We start from the raw sequence: 18,771 nt of genomic DNA on the forward strand, positions 1-18,771 counted from the left end.
TCCTCTCAGTCTTACATAGTTTAGATTAGATCTTTCTCAATATATTCATAGCAGTATCTGTGGCGTTTAATATTTGCTCATTTTTATTAAGTAAATTTAACACAGCTTGCTTGAGAAGTCAGATGTGACTAGTTTATATCAAATATGGTATCTTTCAGACCAAGTATTTAAAAGCAACTGAAGAAAGAAATGGTATATAAAGAGTACTCAGTAATTGATTTTCCCAGCATTGTGATATTAGCAAACTGCATAAGGCTACCAGATTTAGCAAATAATAATACAGGATACTCACTTAAATTTGAATTTCAGAGAAACAAAAACTAATTTTTTAATATAAATAAGTGTTTCCCATGCAATATTAAATCCCATGCAGTTTACCTGGGCATCCTACATTTTATCTGGGAACCCTAAAGTTGGGGCAAACACAGTAGCTTTTAACTCTTGTGGAATTATAAAATTATAAGACAACTAAAGTTCACACTATAGCTGAGCACATTGAATTGAGTATTTTCTTTATAGGGCACCTGCCCTACTTAAATCCTTCAGTAAGATGCAAACAAAAAACTAAGAAGTTAAGAATTCTTTTACTCATGAAATATTGTTGAGCTCCCCCCTTCTTTTTACACCCCCCCCCCCGCAACTTTGTGGACATTTCCTTGATTCTCCCCAGGGGTGGTGGTACAGGGATGTTGCAATACCTGTTCTTGGGATTAGAGCCAGACTGCTCCCTCTGCCTCACTTGGCCCATCCCATCTCCGTTTCCTCCTGACTTTCAGGAGTTGCAGATATTCCCTTCATGGTAAGGGCAGAGTTGTCCTCTTGACTGATACTCAGGCTCAGAATGCTGCATCTTTGTTGTTTAAAGAGTCAAAGTCAGCCATTACTCCCTTCCTTTCCCTGTGGCTCTTGATTTGCTACATTTGTCACAGGTTCTCTGGTTCATGCTATCCTCTTCATGGTTCAGGTCTGTGTATTTTATTTTGCCACTATAATCTTGAACATATCACAACCATAGTCAGCAAGAAATACTAACTTGGAGGAGAGCTGTTTCCAGTGGCTATTTAGATCATTGCGGCACTGCACTCCATAAAGCATTTTAGCTTTTGCTAGATGGAAGGTAGATTTAAGCAAAATGTATGCTTTCTGTTTATCACGATAAATCTGTGTGAAGGACTCTTTGATTCTTCTTTCCTGTAAATCAGGAAGTTGGGGCACCTGGGTGGCTCAGTCAGTTAAGTGTCCGACTCTTGGTTTCCGCTCAGGTCATAATCTTAGGGTTGTAGAATCGAGCCCTTTGTCAGGCTTCCTGCTTGATGCAGAGTCTGCTTGGGATTCTCTGCCTTTCCCTCTCCATTTGCCCCTCCCCCTGCTCTCTCTCTCTCAAATAAAAAAAAAAAAATCAGGACGTTAGCATTATGAACTAAAATGTGCTAATTTGCTCCAAAGTTACCTTTGAGTAACTCCTAGAAGAGCAGGGTTTTGAACAATGAGACCATCTGTTTCTTGTGGGTAAAAATGTTCACTGTGGCATTGGCCGTGGCACTAGCCCTGTCAGATGACATTCTGTCTTAGGATGGTTTTTATAACCCTTCTCCCCAAGGAGCCAGCTCAGAGCATTTCACAGGGCAGAAGTGAGTGCCCAAGAAAGGAAGATTTGCCCAACCTAGTTTCCATATGTGGCTCAGTGTGGGATTTGACCCACCTTCCACTTAAAGAGCAACAACATGAGCTCATTCTTTATTCTCTTGTCTTTCTGCCTTGGTTTACCATTTTCTCCTTTCATAAAATCATTTATTCAACAATGATCTGTTGGGTACTAAATGTGTTACTATATGACACCCTGTCTAGTGGCCCGGAGCTTAGAGGAGGTACAATATATCTTACCCCCAAAGCAATATGTAATAGGTTTTGTATACATTTATACACCTTGGTGTTATTAGGCCATAAGGAAGACAGCATTATTTTCACTTGGGATCATTAGGAAAGCACCATGGAAGAAGTCTATATGAGCCTTTATAAATGGACAGGATTTTAACAGGAGAAAATGTGGGAAATAGGGCCATCCAAGGCAGAGGAAATTGCACAAAAGCATTGAAGCTTGAAATAACAGTGCAATTTTGTGGAATGGGATGTGATTCAGATGGAATGGAATAAAGTTTTGTTTTGTTTTTTGAGGATAGTGGGTGGAACCACATTGTAGATGGATTTGAATGCTACACAGGAGCAAATCAGCACTTTAGGTAGGTTAACCTGAAAGTACTGTACAGGGTAAAGTAGAGAAAATCTTCTCCGTCATGATTTAGAAGCACTGGCAGAGTCTAAGCATAAAGTGATAATATCCTGAATTGTGGTGGTGCCAGGAAAGGACACATGCCCTAACTGACCTAAGCAACGCTTGGTTTGTCTAAAGAATAATATTACTTATTTTCACATTGTGATTAGTTGTCGATTATGCCTAATTACTTTGTAACATAGGAACTGTTATGTGTATGTAACTTGGTATCAGCCACTTAAAGCTTTGGAAAAATGAGAGAGCTTTTCTTTGTAGAACCAGGTCTAAATAAAGAAGCGGTGCCGGACAAACACCTGGGAAGAACTCTCCTTTCAGTCCCCATGACTATTGAACCAAGTCAAAGCACAAATGGCAACTTAATAAATGAGAAATAAGTGGGATTACTTTTGCAGTTTCTTAGTGTTTAACCAGTTACATTTTCTTTCTTAGAAATTTAGACTTTAAAAATCATCTCTTAGTAACTTGGGTCTATGGCCCTCTTAGCATTTAAATCAGAAGCAAATATGGATATTGATTAAAGGGGCCGGGGTAGTGCTTCAAAAGTGAGAAAGACAACAGCCATGTCTGTATGTTTCTCAGGTCAGTGTTATTGAACCTAAATAACTAGCAGACTAGAAGATGGAAAAAAAGTCCTCATTCATGTGTATCTTATAATCTTATGAAGTAGAATAGAAGATGTTACTCTCTTAATTTATAGCTTCTAAAAGGCCCTCAAATAAAAGAGGAGGATCTGTAGCCTCCATTGATTTCATATGGTATTAAGAACCTAGTAAAGAACCTGAGCCTGTTAAATACTATGATCCTGAGGTGCAATGAATAGGAAAGAATTTTCTGATTCTTGCCTAACCGTGATCTCAGTCTACTACTTCAAGCTATTTTACTGAGAAAGAGTTAACATGTAAACTCTGAAGGTTACTGTAGATTTCTAAAACATCATATTTAATGTACTTTGCCTCTGGTAGGGTTTTGAACACATTAATTATGTGTTCATCTCTTGTCATTTCTGAAGTAAAGGACTGATCTTGAAATAATGCAACATTTGAATGTATCTTTATCTTTTATTGCTTTTCATATAAAATGAGGTAAAAACTCAGTGAGAAAACCACAAACAGCTTTTTGTTATGATGATTTTTGCAATTCCAATGGTGGTATAATTACTAATTTCTTTTTTAAGATGGAGATCCGTTTGTTTTTTTCTGTAGTAATATCTATAATTATTTCCATGTGTCATCTTTGGCATTGGGAGTAAGGACATTTTGGTATACATTTTGCTGTGAAGGTTTGGCTTGTAAGTCTAAGAGTACTTGTTATCATCTTTGATTTGGGGCAGATTATTTCCTTTTGCTACTACATCTAAGTGAGGTTCCAAGAGAATTTAGAACTCAGAGCAGAAATTATAAAACTTGAGTCTTTCCGTCATGGAGAGTATACACTTAACATGCCTGCTTCCCTTATTCTGATTTATTTAGCATCCATTTACTAAGCATCTACTAAAGTCTCCAGTGCCAGGGAAACAGATAAATAACAACTGATCATGGTCTACCTAGAAGTGATAGCCAAGTGAGGATATTTAGGCATGGGTACCAGTTAATTAATACAACTGAATGGAAGACCAAAGGACCAATTGATTAAGAGAGGAAAAAGGGAAAAGACAACTTACAGAATAACTCTTTGGATGTCAGCTCAGACATGACATGGAATTTCACTCCATTGAGACTGAGAATATAAAAGGACACCTGATTAATGGGAAATTCCGATTTGAGTTTTTGACTTGTCAAGTTTTAGATGTAAAATGATAGATCTGTTAGACCAGTAGTTCCTAGATAACAATTTGTAGACTTTTGCTTATGGCTGCGTAGGGATTTGTTAAAAATACAGCTTGCCTGGAAGTACTATAGAGATTTTGGTAACTTAAATTTAGGTGAGATCTGGAGATCTGGGTTCCAAAATAGCTTCTCAGATGATTCTGATAATTGTTAAGATTTGGCATCTACTTTAGTAAGGAGCAAGGAGAGAGAAGACAGACGGTAGCTGAAGTCACAGAAATTGATATGATTTCCCAGGAAGAACATGGAAGGTGAGCAGAGAACAAGGCTAAGGATGTAACACCATCAGATAAGGAGTACCCAGACAAGGAATTAGCGAAGAAACTAAAAAGGAATATACTGTGTTGAGGAGTTGGAATATATATTTACCTAGATCCCCTAAGTCTTAGAATAGTAATGCTCATTTCTGAATCAATATAGAGGGAAAAAAAAGTGTAGAATAAAAATCTCTACGTTTCTACTCATGATTTATTCCAGAAAGGATTAATCAAGCTTTAAATGTGCCTTATTGGAAAAAACATTTTTTTTCTATTTCCAGAAAAATCTGTTGGAGAAACAGAAATTGACCCTCTTGAATAGGGAAAATTGAACAGATTATCAGAAAAGAAAATTATAATATTAATTAGAATTTGTAAAACAAAAAAATGCTTTGGGGCGCCTGGGTGGCTCAGTCGTTAAGCGTCTGCCTTCGGCTCAGGTCATGATCCCAGTGTCCTGGGATCGAGCCCCGCATCGGGCTCCCTGCTCAGCGGGAAGCCTGCTTCTCTCTCTCTCCCTCTCCCACTCCCCCTGCTTGTGTTCCCTCTCTCGCTGTGTCTGTCTCTGTCAAAAAAAATAAATAAAATCTTAAAAAAAAATTTTTTTTAATGCCTTATAGTACAGTTACTAGATGGAATTAGAACATTTAATTCATTGAAATAACCTTTATAATTGAGAACTAGAACTATTATAGTCTCTCAGGAACAAATCTTTCTGTTCTTAGCCTTGTTTCTTTTGTTATTGTTGTGTGATCAGTGCATCTTTTACTCCTGGGTGAGTAAACACTTGGGTTAATGGAAATGTGCTGCTATAAAAAGGAACAAAATGGTAATTATATAACCTGACTTGATATAAAAATTAATTGCCTTTTTCAAAATCCATATCCCAGTGTGAAGAACTTTATTGATCTTAAAGGATTTTTAAAATAGATACATTATTGACATTTACTTAGGGATGTAGTTATTGTTCCCTTATGCTCACTCCCCTTTTAGGTTTCAGGTGACCCTTTATGTAAGTGAATTATAGGATCACTTCAGTAGTTGTCTGTTCCCCTTTTAATTTAGTGATCTTCACTAATCACATTTGTATTTTGGGGGAGCTCAGCGAACATGTGATCAAATGGCCAATAGTGGTCCCAATATTTTTAACCTGTAGGGTTCTACATTAAAGGTGATTTTTCATTTTTTATTTTACTTATTTTGTTTATTTATTTTAAGAGAGAGAGAGGGAGGGGAGGGAGAGAATCTCAAGCAGGCTCTACGCCCAGTACGGAGCCCCATGCGGGGTTCAATCTCACGAACCTGAGATCATGACCTAAACCAAAATCAAGAGTTGGATGCTTAACTAACTGAGCCTCCCACCCTACATTAAAGGTGATTTTTTTTTAAAGTCATCTGAATTAATACAGTATTGTGGGACTATTTTATTGTGAATAATATTTTGTCATAGAGGAAATGAAAGGCAATGATAAATATCCTTGAATAAACAAAATTTATTGATGAGAATACCACAGTGAGATTTTCAAAATTATTGGTGTCCAGCTTGTTAAGAAGTTAAAGAGGGATCATAGTCCACATAAGACTGCCATCCCTTCTGACACTAGTTATAAGTTCAGGGTGTTACCAGAATCACTGTGAGGTTCAATAATTCACTAGAAACACTCAAAGAACTCAATGGAAGCTGTTAAACTGATGGTACCAGTGTATTATAGCTAAAGGATACAGATTAAAGCCAGCCAAGGGAAGAAGCGCAAGCAGAGTCCAGGAGAAATGCCAAACATGGAACTTTTTTTTTGTCTTTTCCCCATGGAGTCATCAACAACATAGCTTTCCTGGCACCAGTGTGTAATGACATACATGGAATATTGCCAGCTTCATTTAGGGAAGCTCACTTGGGTCTTGTGCAGAGTTTTTATAGGGGCTTATTCATGTGCTGCCCACATGACTGATCTTTAGTTTTTTAGTCTCTTTACAGATAGAACTAATGCTGCATGACCCTAAGCCCCATGATAAATCACACTGTTAGATTGTTGGGTGACCAAAGCCCACATGCAAACAAAGACCTCCTATCAGGCATGGCATTCCAAGGGCGTAGAGATCACCTCCTAGTAACTAATGATAAAGGCCACCACTCTTTTTGTGTAAGGCTAATTCTTCACTACACACTAATTCTTTCAGATAGTAAAATCAGATGAGATCAAAATGAAACAAGAGTTCACAAAACCGACTACAAAGACCATGAAATGACATGGCCAGATGAAATGGTTCCTTGTGGTCCACGGGACTGTTAAAACATCTTCATTCAAGATTACCTTTCCATATTCTAGATCCCACTCAACTTGCGCCTCTATGATTCCCTTCTATAGACAATTAGAGTCATATCTCCTGGGCATGCCAGGAGTAGTTTCCTGCTTTGGAACCTCTGCTCATGCCACCTTGTTGTAGCATACAGTTGACTCTTGAACAAAATGGGTTTGAACTGGTCTGTGGCCCTCTTAGCATTTAAATCAGAACCAATTTTATCTGATAAATACAGTACAGTACTGTAAGTATATTTTTTCTTCCTTATGATTTTCTTAACATTTTCTTTCCTCTAGCTTACTTTACTGTAAGAATGCAGTATATAATATGTATAACATGTGAAATATGTGTTGGTCAACTATTTATGTTTTGGTAAGGCTTCCAGTCAATAGTAGGCCATTAAGTAGTTAAGTTTGGGGGGAATCAAAAGTTATAGGTGGATTTTTTCATGGGGAGTTTGTGCCCCTGATCCCGAGAATGTTCAAGGATCAACTATATTCTTTTGAGATCTTTCCATTTTGTTGAACCCATCCTGTCTATGGTAGCCAACCCAGTCCTCATCTTCTGAGAAGGCCCCTTTCACCAGTGAACCCTTCTACAGTTACTTTCTTTGCTGAATTCCCATGGCTAACTTTGCCCATATCATTTATTTAGCTGTTAGCATATGTTTCCTTCCAGTGATATTTGCACCTACATCTTGTCTTAACAAGATCTTAACCTCTTGCAATTTAGGGACATTATGGCCTATATCCTATTTTTTTTTTTTTTTGATCCCATAAATCCTAGTATAGTATCTTGCACATGACAAGTGTTAGATAGATGTTTGAATGGTAAACTTTCATATAGACATGTGCAACCAGGAGAATATTATTCAAATATTTGAATTAAAACATCTTATAAAAATGATCTAAATTAAACTTATAAATTTATAAATATAAAATTTATAAATCTAAATTACACATACAAATATAAAATTTATAAATCTAAATTACACTTATAAATTCACATGGCATGTGAATCCAGAAAAATATTGAAATAATTTTTGGCAATTCATTGAAGACATGTATCTTGAGAAATTCATGGCAATTCATGAAGAAAGTATCTAGAGAAGTATTGCCATTCTGCTCCCACCTCAGGGCTTTTCCACATGCGTTCCCCTTTGCCTATAATGCCCTTTCTCTAAATAGTCGAACACTCAGAAAGGCAAAACCACCCTACCTGAAATATCAGCCCTCTCCTCACTCACTGTTTACCTTGTTTTATTTTTTCATTGTACTTTTCTCTAGCCAATATGATATACTTGTTTTTTGTCTCTTTTTCCTGCTACTAGAATATAAGTCCCATAGGGAAAGGACATTGCCTTGCTAACAGCTGTATCTTCTGCACCTAAAATAATGCCTGATTCTTAGTAGGTACTCAGAACTAAGTATTTGTTGTATACATAAATGAATTTATACATAAATGAATTTAATAACACTAAGCAACAAGTAGAAAGCTTAATTTTTTATGTACATTCGATTTTTATGTCATTTGATTTAAGAAGATGTAAATGAGGGACACCTGGCTGGCTCAGTTAGTTAAGCGTCTGTCTACCTTCGGCTCAGGTCATGATCCCAGGGTCCTGGGATCAGCCCTGCATTGGGCTCCCTGCTTGACCCTCTCCCTCCCCCACTCTCTCAAATAAATAAATAAAATCTTAAAAAAAAAAGAAAATGTAATTGAGCTCACAGAGTTTCAAAGAGAAGCATTTAAAGTAATTGAAGGAGTGGTAGAATGGCTAAAATTAAGTTATTAATAACTAGGTGTGTACATGGTCAAAGTTAATAAAGTTATAAAATGTAAAGATTAGGTGAAAATAGGCATTTTTATCAAATGCTAGTTATTTAGAGGTGTTCTTTAGTTTTGTGGAAAAATAAAAAGTTATTTTTATACAATGGGAATAAATATGGAGCTCTTAAATTATTAATTTCAAAGGGCTTAAAGGGCTATTTTGATAAAAATCATAATTTTTTAAAAAATAATACAGTTAGAAATGCATCTTACTTTGGAAAATAACACCACTGAAGTTCAGTTATTGTGCTTATTCCAACAGAAGTTGCAGAGTTTATCATTGCTCATTGAATGAGCTTCCAAGCCTAAGTGCCTCAGTTGAACCTTTATTTTGGGACAATGAGTGGTTAGCAACCCTGGAATGAGGACATACCCATATATGGCCATAGATGCATTTGGTGGGTGTATTTGGAGTCTAAAAGTAATCCCAGGTATTTGTCACAGAGAATCATCTCTGCTCCGACCTAAATTTCATGGGCTCTCTGGGAAATCCAGGCTGTGCCCATAGGCTGCAATGCTTCTTAGTCTTCCAGTCCCAGAAGAATTCTTTATTCTATTCATATTTCCCATTCCAGTCCTGGCACTTCCTTCAAGATTAAGGTATCTATCATGAATATTGGCCAGTCTTAAAGATAACACTTCTTCCTGTCCCCTTCCTTCCCCTCCCTTTAGTTCTTATTGTTGCTTCTCTCCCTGAAGAGATTTCTTTCTAGTTGAAGCCAGAATGTGGCTTATATTTTTGACCTTTGTGTCAGGCTTTGATTCTGAGACATTTGGCAGCATGTGTGTTCAATGCCTGGGAAACAGGTTGCTTACAATATGATTTAGTTAACATTTATTTCTTTGCTTTCATATTATCCCACTTATGCTAAGGCTCCCCGCCCCCCACCTGCATATTCAAGGATGAAGACTGGCAATGATCCATTTTTTTGTGTGTGTTACTGTTTCTAGCTCACGATTTCAATAGCATGTTTGAAACTAGAATGCACTTTCATATTTTCTCCTTTTATCTCTGCCTCTTTGGATTTTTGGCAAACATCAAGGCAAATAAATCAGACCCACCACTGCAAACCCATCTGCTTGCAGGAACATGTAAGCCAACCAGTTTGTGATGTTTTACCATAGATCTAGCTCCAACATAGAACTAAAGGAGGATCCCTGTGAAGTAAGAATAGAAGGCACGTTCTAAGGTCAAGTATTTTTTAAGCTCTGAATCATTTATCTGCTCACTGTGAGTAGGCGTGGTCTACATTGGCATTTTTAATAACACTAACAAATTGGCATGATATTTATAAAGTTGAAATAATTTTGTGGTAGATGAAAAGTGAAAATGCAGTTATACTTTGGATTTGACAATACAGAATAATAAGAAACTCCTCCTGGTTGTGTATATGCTGTCATAGTTGTAAAAATGTAGCAAATTAAGGTATAGCTAAGGTGTTCATTTATCGACATCACTTTTACACTTCATCTGGTGCTAAGGTCACATGTAAAAACAATCATCTGCAGTAGAATACTTTTCCAGTTGTTGACAGCCCATAAATTGTTTTATAAAAAAAATAATAGGCTACGGTCATCCAAACCTGTCTTCCTAATACTTGTTGACACTTGAATGCTGTATTCATTTTTTTTCTCACAACAAACAATAAGTGATGATTCTCTTGGAATAGGAATTAAGAGGATTGCAGATATTTTAGGGCATATATATGATACTAGAAGAACAGCTCATGTAATACTCTTGGTAGCAGGCTGTAAATTGAATCCACTTAAAATGATCAAAAGTTAATCGAGCTACTTATCATACCTCTTAGAGTTGGTTTTAAATTGATTTTCAACAAGCCAAATTATATCCTCTGTTGGAGCATGGATTTTATCACACTAGAGATGATGTCTTTTTTGAAAATAAAAAGATAATTTAGTCTTGTGACTTAGCAGTTTGGAAATTAAAGAAAATCCTTCAAAGGTAAACTAAATAGAAATTTAGTTACTGTGTGGTGGTATTGTCAGGGGTGTGGGGTGGGGAGGAGGCAGATAAAACTCATCTTTTAAGACTTTCTTTCAAACCTCTTACAGTTACTCTCTGTTTCTGGTCAGAGTCCGCTTTTGTGTGTGGCCCAACCTGACTGCTCCTTAGATGGGATAGATGCTATCAAGGACTTTGCCTACCAGTTATATACTTGGTGTTGAAGGTCCAGAAGGAAGGCATGTGAAAGAGACAGTGACGTTTGTCCTCTTCATAACCATGACTTCAACCCTTCTCTGATTCTCAGAAGCTAAATTCTGATGTAGTGATGGACATGGTAGCTACTCTGGCAAATTTAGCTTCTACCACACCCTGTCCTTTCCGTCCTCCTCCTGGGTTCTGTATATCTTTATTTCATGGGTATATGCGAGGCTGGGGCCAGAATGTGTTATCAGTTGATAAAAACATTACTATATGCAAATAATTATTCACTTTTGCTTTTATTCATGGATTAGGAGAAATAAGGATAATTTAAGACACATAAGATACATGATGGGAAATTCAGAATGGAGAATGTATGTATTAAAGTGTCATCATGCTGAAAACTCTATTCATAATGTTCATGATATCCAAAGAAAAACAGTGGTTTGTTTCATTATTTAAAGTGTACACATGCAGAAAGATGTCTAAAATATATTTTCACCAGAACATTTAAATAGTTAAATGTGATTCTTAAGGAAAAGGGGGAATAATAATTGACAATTACTATTTTTGTTTCTTTAATGAATACTCAGTTTATACTAGGCAGTGTGCTTATAAGTAAGCACTTTGCATGCATTATTTTATTCTAAATGACATAAATTTTACATTATCATCCCATTTTCAAGAACAGAAAACTGAAGTTTAGTGAGATTAAATAACTTGTTTGGGATCCTATACATATTAAGTAGAGTAGCCAGAAATAGAACCAATGAGTTTGACTCCAAAGCCACTAATCCACCATACTGGACTGAAGATCAGAATGGGAGATGCATCTACTGGGAAGTAAATTGCAGGTCAAGTTGTGAACCTCTCTGGATATTGGTGAAGTAGCTTCCCATGAAGGAGTGACTTCCTTCCTCTCCCCATTCTGATGATAACCTTTAGGATTTAAAGAGACTCTGCTTATGGGAACCTTCCACGAAAATGACCTCCTATCTGTTTTGATTGTGCTAAAAAATGTTTCTAGCCATATTTTTTTTTTAAAGGTTTTCACATGAACCCTTTTAACTACAGATATTTAGATGGTGAAATATTTGGCCTCTTTTTTGTCCTTCTCTGTTCATTTTATTTCTTATAAAAATTCACAGCCATAATTGGAATAAGTCTAAACAGAAAATTAATATTGAAGAGAAAAATCATCATTTTACCTTCCTTTTACAGAGAATTAGCTTTGATTAAAATATTTGTTGGAAGAGTGAGTGAATTTGGGACTAATCTCTCACATCTCAGGTCTGGATTCCTGAAATATATACTGTTCTTACTCTCATCAGTAATTGGGAGATGATTAATTTTAGCTTTGAAAACGTGATTATTGTCCCTAGTCTAGTACACAATTTCATTCATATTAGTCTGTTTGTAAGACTCTAGTGTACCTCCTGACCTTCAGTTATGTGAAAGGAATCAGTGAACAATATAGCAAAACATTTTATTTAGTTTATAAAGTGAAGTTCCAAAAATTGTTCCCATAGTCAACTGAGAGCAATATGTTGGAAGAAAACTCTAGAAACACACATATGTAGAAAGCATTTAAAAGTAATCCTAGAAAGGGAAGGTTCATTAAAGTCAGGAAAAGTTGATGATTTTTATTTTCATTTGATTTTTTGCCCATTTATTTTTAGAAACAAATAAGGAAGATTCAAGTATGCATAGAAAAAAATTACTCAGTATTATATAAAGTTACTTTCTAGAAATTTTTAATCAATTTCCCTTTCTCTGAATCAGACTGTTGGTACCATTTAAACACAGTATGATGCCAAATGAGTAGGCAGTTTCTAGGGAATATAGTCCAATGATTTCTCTCCCTTAACATCTTGAAAAGTGTAAAAAGAGTTATCCTGTGAACCACTCAGCACATGTTTGCCCCTGAAATAGTTCAGCAGTGGCAGTAGTAACATTTTCATTGGTCATCTTTTCAAATAGCTTATAAGTGGGAACTATTACTGTGTGGAAAGAGAACCTTTCTATTAGGGAAAACCTGGACAGTGAAAACTTTCTTCTACCTGGTACCAGATCCCCTACTTAGGGATCTCCTACTTAGACTCTATACCAGACCATAGCTCTTTATACATTACCTTTATATTCACCTTGTTCTGTGCTCCCACCTCCCCTCAAAATTTTCTCTATCCTTAGAACCTGCATTTGCCTTTATAAATATAAGCTTTCTATATATCCTCTTACTTAAGGTATGATCATTTTTTTTTCAAGTTTCATTTTTATTCAGCTGTAGCACTGCATTCCTCTAAGGCATCAGAATTTCCTCTGGACTGATTTGCAATGTGTTTGGTGTTTGCTAGCAAATGTGGGACATTTCAGTTTGTGTCCTTTCTCCACATGGTATAAGATCTAATTACCACTCAGCATGAAATAGCAGCTGAAATGAAAAAGGCAGCAAGAGAAGGCCCTGGCTTAACTTAGAGCTAATCAACGACTTCCTTCTTACATACTTCTCAGCTGCAAAGAAAAAGGGAGCTAGCACTCATTAAAGTAACTCATGTATTAAACATTTTTTTTCCTTCCTTGAATTTAACTGAAATGGGGGATTTGTTCAAATCTTTATGGAAGCAAGACATTAAATGACACTTTTAATTTGTACTAGTAGTCACCGATGCTTCCTTAAACTGTGCAAAATATTTTCATCATCAGGTTTGCTAAAAGTAGTCCCGTCCTATTTTCTTGACATTTAAACAGATAAACAACATTTATGGGACTCAAATAAAATCAAATGAATGATTAATCACTTTCTATAAAGCTTAGAATTCTACTCAATTTTGAGCTTTTGGATCCTGAATTTGTCTTAAAAAGAACCTCTAGATTTATCTTTAAAGCATGTGTCATCTTAATATAGTAGTTTTGGGGCTTTTTATTTTCAGGAGTGAATGAGTTAGGTAATTAACCTATCAGGAGAAAATGATTGATATCTTTACTTTTTAAATTACTGTGGTCTGAGTTTTCACTTACCAGATAATCAAAAATTTAAGAAGTTAGATAATATGTGGTGTTGGGCAGATATGGAAAAACATCTACTCCACCAGTGTTTGGAGTATGTATTGTTACAACACCTCTGGAGGGAAAGCACCTTCATCAAAAATGGAAATGTATATACTCTTTGACCTAGCAATTCCACCTCTAGGAACCTGTTCTTGAACACGTATGTATAAAAATGTTCCTAGTGATAATATTTATAATATAAATAGAAAAATGCAGAAAAGTCATTAATAGGAGAATATTAAACAAATCATGGTATGTCCATATCCAGATACTTCATTCTTTTTGATAGCTGCTCATAAAGAGAATGAAATACACTTGCATGTATTGATTAGGAATATCCTATAAGTTATCCTATTCCATGAAAGTAGCAGATAGTTTTCTTCTATTTGTTTTCAAAGAGCAGAGGATAGAGATGTGTTTATACAACTTCTCTCCCTCACCTCCCTCTCACATAAGCATATATTCACACATCTATAGATAGATGGATGAAGAATACAAAAGAAATTGTTGGTAGCATGTATATCTGGTGAATGGGACTATGGGTTTGGAATGGAAGGCGGATATTTTTGGTGGGGGCAGCATACTTTTTTGTGCTATTTGAGTATTTTTTTTTTGGCATGTGTATTTATTATTTTTCAATTAAAAAGAAATTTTAAATTAATGACCAAGTCTACCTTTTTCTGTTTTAGGACTCAGCCCAGGAAAGTGTTATCACTCGAGATATTCATCGTACATTTCCTGCACATGATTACTTTAAAGATACTGGAGGAGATGGCCAGGAATCACTCTACAAGATCTGCAAGGTAGGGCCCTCCACCTCATTTTTTCTAACTTATTTTACAGGGCCATATTTTAGGAACCCATCTTAAAGACTTTTGGATTTTTTCCTGTCTTTATTTCTTATTTGCACTGTGCCCCATTGATGCTGGGCAGCCGAAGTCCCTTGCCAAGAACTCTCTTGCATGAGAAAGAATTCAAGAGCAAGGTGTTTAGAGAAAGGGACAAAGATTTATTAAGTCTAGAAGTAAGAAAGCTATTTCACTAAGTAGCGACCTCTCATCCTAGGTGAGGAAGACGACCCTCTTCGCCTCTAATGAAGGTTTTAAGTTTTTAAAATTAGCTAATGGTATAGGGAGGGGCTTACTCTGTAACTTTGGGCTGATCATTTACATTGGGTGGTTAGTTTTTCCATTGTTTTAGGGTTGCAAAGTTACCTACAGGGAGCAATTTGAAAAATGTCGAGCTTTTACGAATGTTGAGCTTTTAGAGGGAGTGGAGTTTTATGGTTTTCCATGAATCAGATTTTGTGACTCTTTTTATGACCTGCTGGCTTTTAGGTTAAGGGTCAGCCTAAAACCAAAATGACTTTACTTAGGTCAGCTTGTCTCCTGAGTCTCCCTTCCCTCCTGCCTCAGTGTTCTCTGCTCAGGACTGAGTCCTGAAGGCAACTTCTTGGCTGTGTGTTCTATGCGTCCTCATCAGGGAGGGGGCGCAGTAAGGCCTCACTTTGGCTCTGCTGTTAACACAAAAGGAACAGAAGGAACAGAAGGTCCTCTCAGGTGACGTAGTGAAGGCTCAGAGGAGTCCTGAGGACTGTCCTTTGGAGAAAATAATGTGGCAGTTGGCTCAATTTTTGGACAATACATAAGGGTAAGAAAACAATGTGGTTTTTAAATACTAGCAAGTTCTCTAATATTATTGGTATATTTTAACTTATGTCACATTAGACATCTTCATGCAGTTTTTGTGTCCCATTTTTAAAAAGCTTTTCCCTCATTATTAATAAGCCTGGAAGAAAACTTTTTTCCTCATTTTTAGTAAATATGCTCTACGTGGATATAAAAGATTCTGTTTTTGTTAATGTTAATATAGTAGTTTTGGGGCTAGATTATTAATTTTTTAGGTTATATCAGATTATTAATTTTTTAAGGTTATATCAGAAATGCAAAATGACTTTTTAAATCATTACCTATAGTTAACTCATATTGTCAATGCTAATTGAGGCCAAAAGCTAAAAATTACAAACAAAGTTTTGCCCTTTATCCTCAAATTTAAGATGCCTTATGAAATGTGGTGGACCACTCAACATCGTCCTCACCCCTATTACAGTAGAGATTATTACTGAAGATGAACTACACAAAAATCTTGTAATAATATGGAGAAAAAGCAAATACCATGGCTAATTTATAAGTTGTATAATCAGTTCCTGAATAATCAAATTTATCCTTCTACTGAGTAGCAAAATTTGCCAGTAGGTATTCAGAAGTACGTATCAGAGTTATTTTATATTTACTGATTTTTTTTTCATATTACATATAAAAGCACTTGCTTGCCTGCTTGTGCTAACCAAGTAGGACTGATGCTTCATTCTGCAAATGGCATAGCTTTCATTAAAATCCTTCTTGCATGTTTGTGGTTTAGCCCTCTCTGCCCACTCCTATTTTATCTTGTCTTTCTTTTCTTTTCTTTCCTTTTTCTCCTTCTCTCTTGATGTAGCCGTTTGGAAGATTATAAACACCGATCAGAAATCTCTTTTTATATGGATGTATCATTCAGAGCTAGAAATGCATAAATAACTTAAAATCTGAGAGTGTACTGACTTCTGGAAAGTAATACACCATCTAGTTTTAAAATATGCTACAAACCATTGAATACCATTACAAATGTATAACATACTCATTATATGAGTGTAAAAGGCAAAAGTAATTATTTAAAATTTTTTCGACCAATTTTGAAATTCTGTAAGCTAATCAGTAATTTTTCCTTCAGTTTTTCTCTGGCTGATACTAGAAAGTTTTTTCACATAACTAAAACAGATGGTTTTATGTGCTTTCAGCCTCTGACTTACAATTGTGCTCCCTTGTAGTAAAAACAGTATTCCCCTCATTATACAATATTTACAGGAGAAATATCTGAACCATTACCAAACACAAAGATAAAATTTAAATAGTTGGTACATTTAAGTAGTTGATATCTTTGATATTACAGATAATAATACAACCTTGCTTTGATATTGCATGTAATAATCCAACCTTGAATTCATTAGACAGTACTCCTTAGTACATTCACACAGCTCATGTAGCCATGTCAGATTATCAATGTATATTTGCAACATGATTAGACAGTTTTAAAGCTCTTTCTGAGTAAAGAATATTGCAACAATGTAGCTCTAAAATACCTTATAACTGCTGAATATTTTAAATTACACTAAATTTTGTAAAAATGTGGAAAACAAAAGAATCATATTAAAAGCATTTCAGAATTCAAGGTAGTAAATAAAAGTTGCTAAAGCTTATAATGTTGTACTAAAATATATATTACCTAAACATGATTTTACAACACCCTTAGATAATGGGGGAGACCAGAAATGAATATATCAGAATATGTTGGAGAAACCAAAATTTGCTGTGTTCCTAAGTGACACAATTCCTTCTCTTCTTGATCTATTATTTAGCAGTTTAGTGCTCATGCAGGGAAATCTCAGGTGGTGGTGATAACTCACAAATAGGAAAGCATACTTAATGACACTTTAGAATTGAATATTCATCTCAAGTTTGTGTATACACTTCTTTTGCTTTTTCTATCCAATTTGAGCTATAGTCTTTCATTTTAGGACTTTCATCCCATATCCCCAAAAGTTGCTCTATGTAAAAAGGCCACTGAATGTGGTCCACCTGTTCTATCATTTTTATCTCTAGAATCATATCCAACATCATACCTCACACTCTCAGCAATATACCTTTGAATTTCCATCCTGGATACTTTGCACAAACCTGAAACATTAATAATACCTTGATTAAAATGCTTCTTCTTTATCAGTTTTTTTTTTTTTTTTTCCTTAATCCTTTTCTTGTCTTACTGCACTGGTCAGAACCTCCATCATAAGTGTTAAAATGAAGCAATCATAGTGGACATCCTTGTCTTGCTCCCGATTATAAAAGAAATGCATCTAATGATTTACCAGTAAGAATGATATATCTTATTCACATTAGCAACACACTTATAGACCTTTTTTTATGCAGTGCCTTCCATCTGTTGTATTAATTTCAAATTTACAAAGTACTTTCACATATATTACCTCATTTATTTCCGACAACTTCTTATCACTGGAGCCTATACTAGAAATATAATATGCTGTGCTTTTAAATTGAAACAGAAATTATTAAGAGATTTTCAATTATAATAAGTGTGGATATCAATTTTGGTTTCAAGGATACAGAAGTCTGACTTTGTAGTTGAAAAGTTTTCTGTGGCTCTGGTGAAATGAGAAATGATCTGAACTGTCAGATTAGAGGGAAGACTGTTAAAAACTTGCTGTCATGTTTTAATGGCCCTGTCAATTTCCATTTTTGCCTCTTAATATCTTTTTCAGAGTAGGAGGAAATTGAAATGGTTCAAAGATTCTTCTGTTGTCATAAATTTATGTGTGGAAGTTAAACTGAAAGTGTAATAGAATTCATAGGATTCTGAAAATGAAAAGTTTAGGGTTCTCCTACCTCCCTCCATCCCTCCCTTCGTCCTTCCTTCCTTCTTGTCTTTCCTATTAGTCAAGTCAGTAACATTTTAAAATAGTGTCCTTGAAAGGAGGAAAAAAATACTAGCTCCCCAAGTATCTTTAGCACTTTTCTAGTTTAAATATGATATAAAATCTATTTTGAGTTGGGAGACAGGTTGGCACAGTTTAAAGGACTGAACATCAGGAAATCTGGTTCTTGATTCTTTTCTTATGCAGACCTAAGACTCTGGGAAAATCACTTTTTGGATTTCCTCCTCATTAAGGCTATGGGGTCTGATATGATTATTCTGATTTCCAATTCCAATTTGCAATGATTCTAAGTGTTTAAATTTTTTTTTCTTAAAATATAAGAGATGAGTGCAGAATTTAATAATTCCTGTGTCAGGAATAATATATAAAATATAGCTCTGTCTCTCAATACCAGAGCTATAAGTGAGTATGATTTAACATTGAAGACTTCACCTGGGCTTCTGTTGTGTTTAGGTGTGTGTTTCATGCACACATGAAATGGAATACATTTAGTGATTTACTTTGAG

The 18,771-nt window shown here is 35.5% G+C and overlaps 1 protein-coding gene across 2 annotated transcripts in view; it reads left to right on the forward strand.

The window, feature by feature from the left end:
- The window catches only part of RABGAP1L (RAB GTPase activating protein 1 like), a 782,624-nt gene that overhangs the window by 434,624 nt on the left and 329,229 nt on the right, over nucleotides 1–18,771 (forward strand). For both annotated transcript variants that reach the window (XM_032393375.1, XM_032393374.1), the window contains exon 14: nucleotides 14,409–14,522. In XM_032393375.1, the coding sequence (XP_032249266.1) occupies nucleotides 14,409–14,522 (114 nt within the window). The remainder of the gene's footprint in view (nucleotides 1–14,408; nucleotides 14,523–18,771) is intronic.

The sequence above is a fragment of the Phoca vitulina genome, unplaced genomic scaffold (genome assembly GCF_004348235.1).
Source record: "Phoca vitulina isolate PV1807 unplaced genomic scaffold, GSC_HSeal_1.0 scaffold73, whole genome shotgun sequence".
Classification (NCBI taxonomy): Eukaryota; Metazoa; Chordata; class Mammalia; order Carnivora; family Phocidae; genus Phoca; species Phoca vitulina.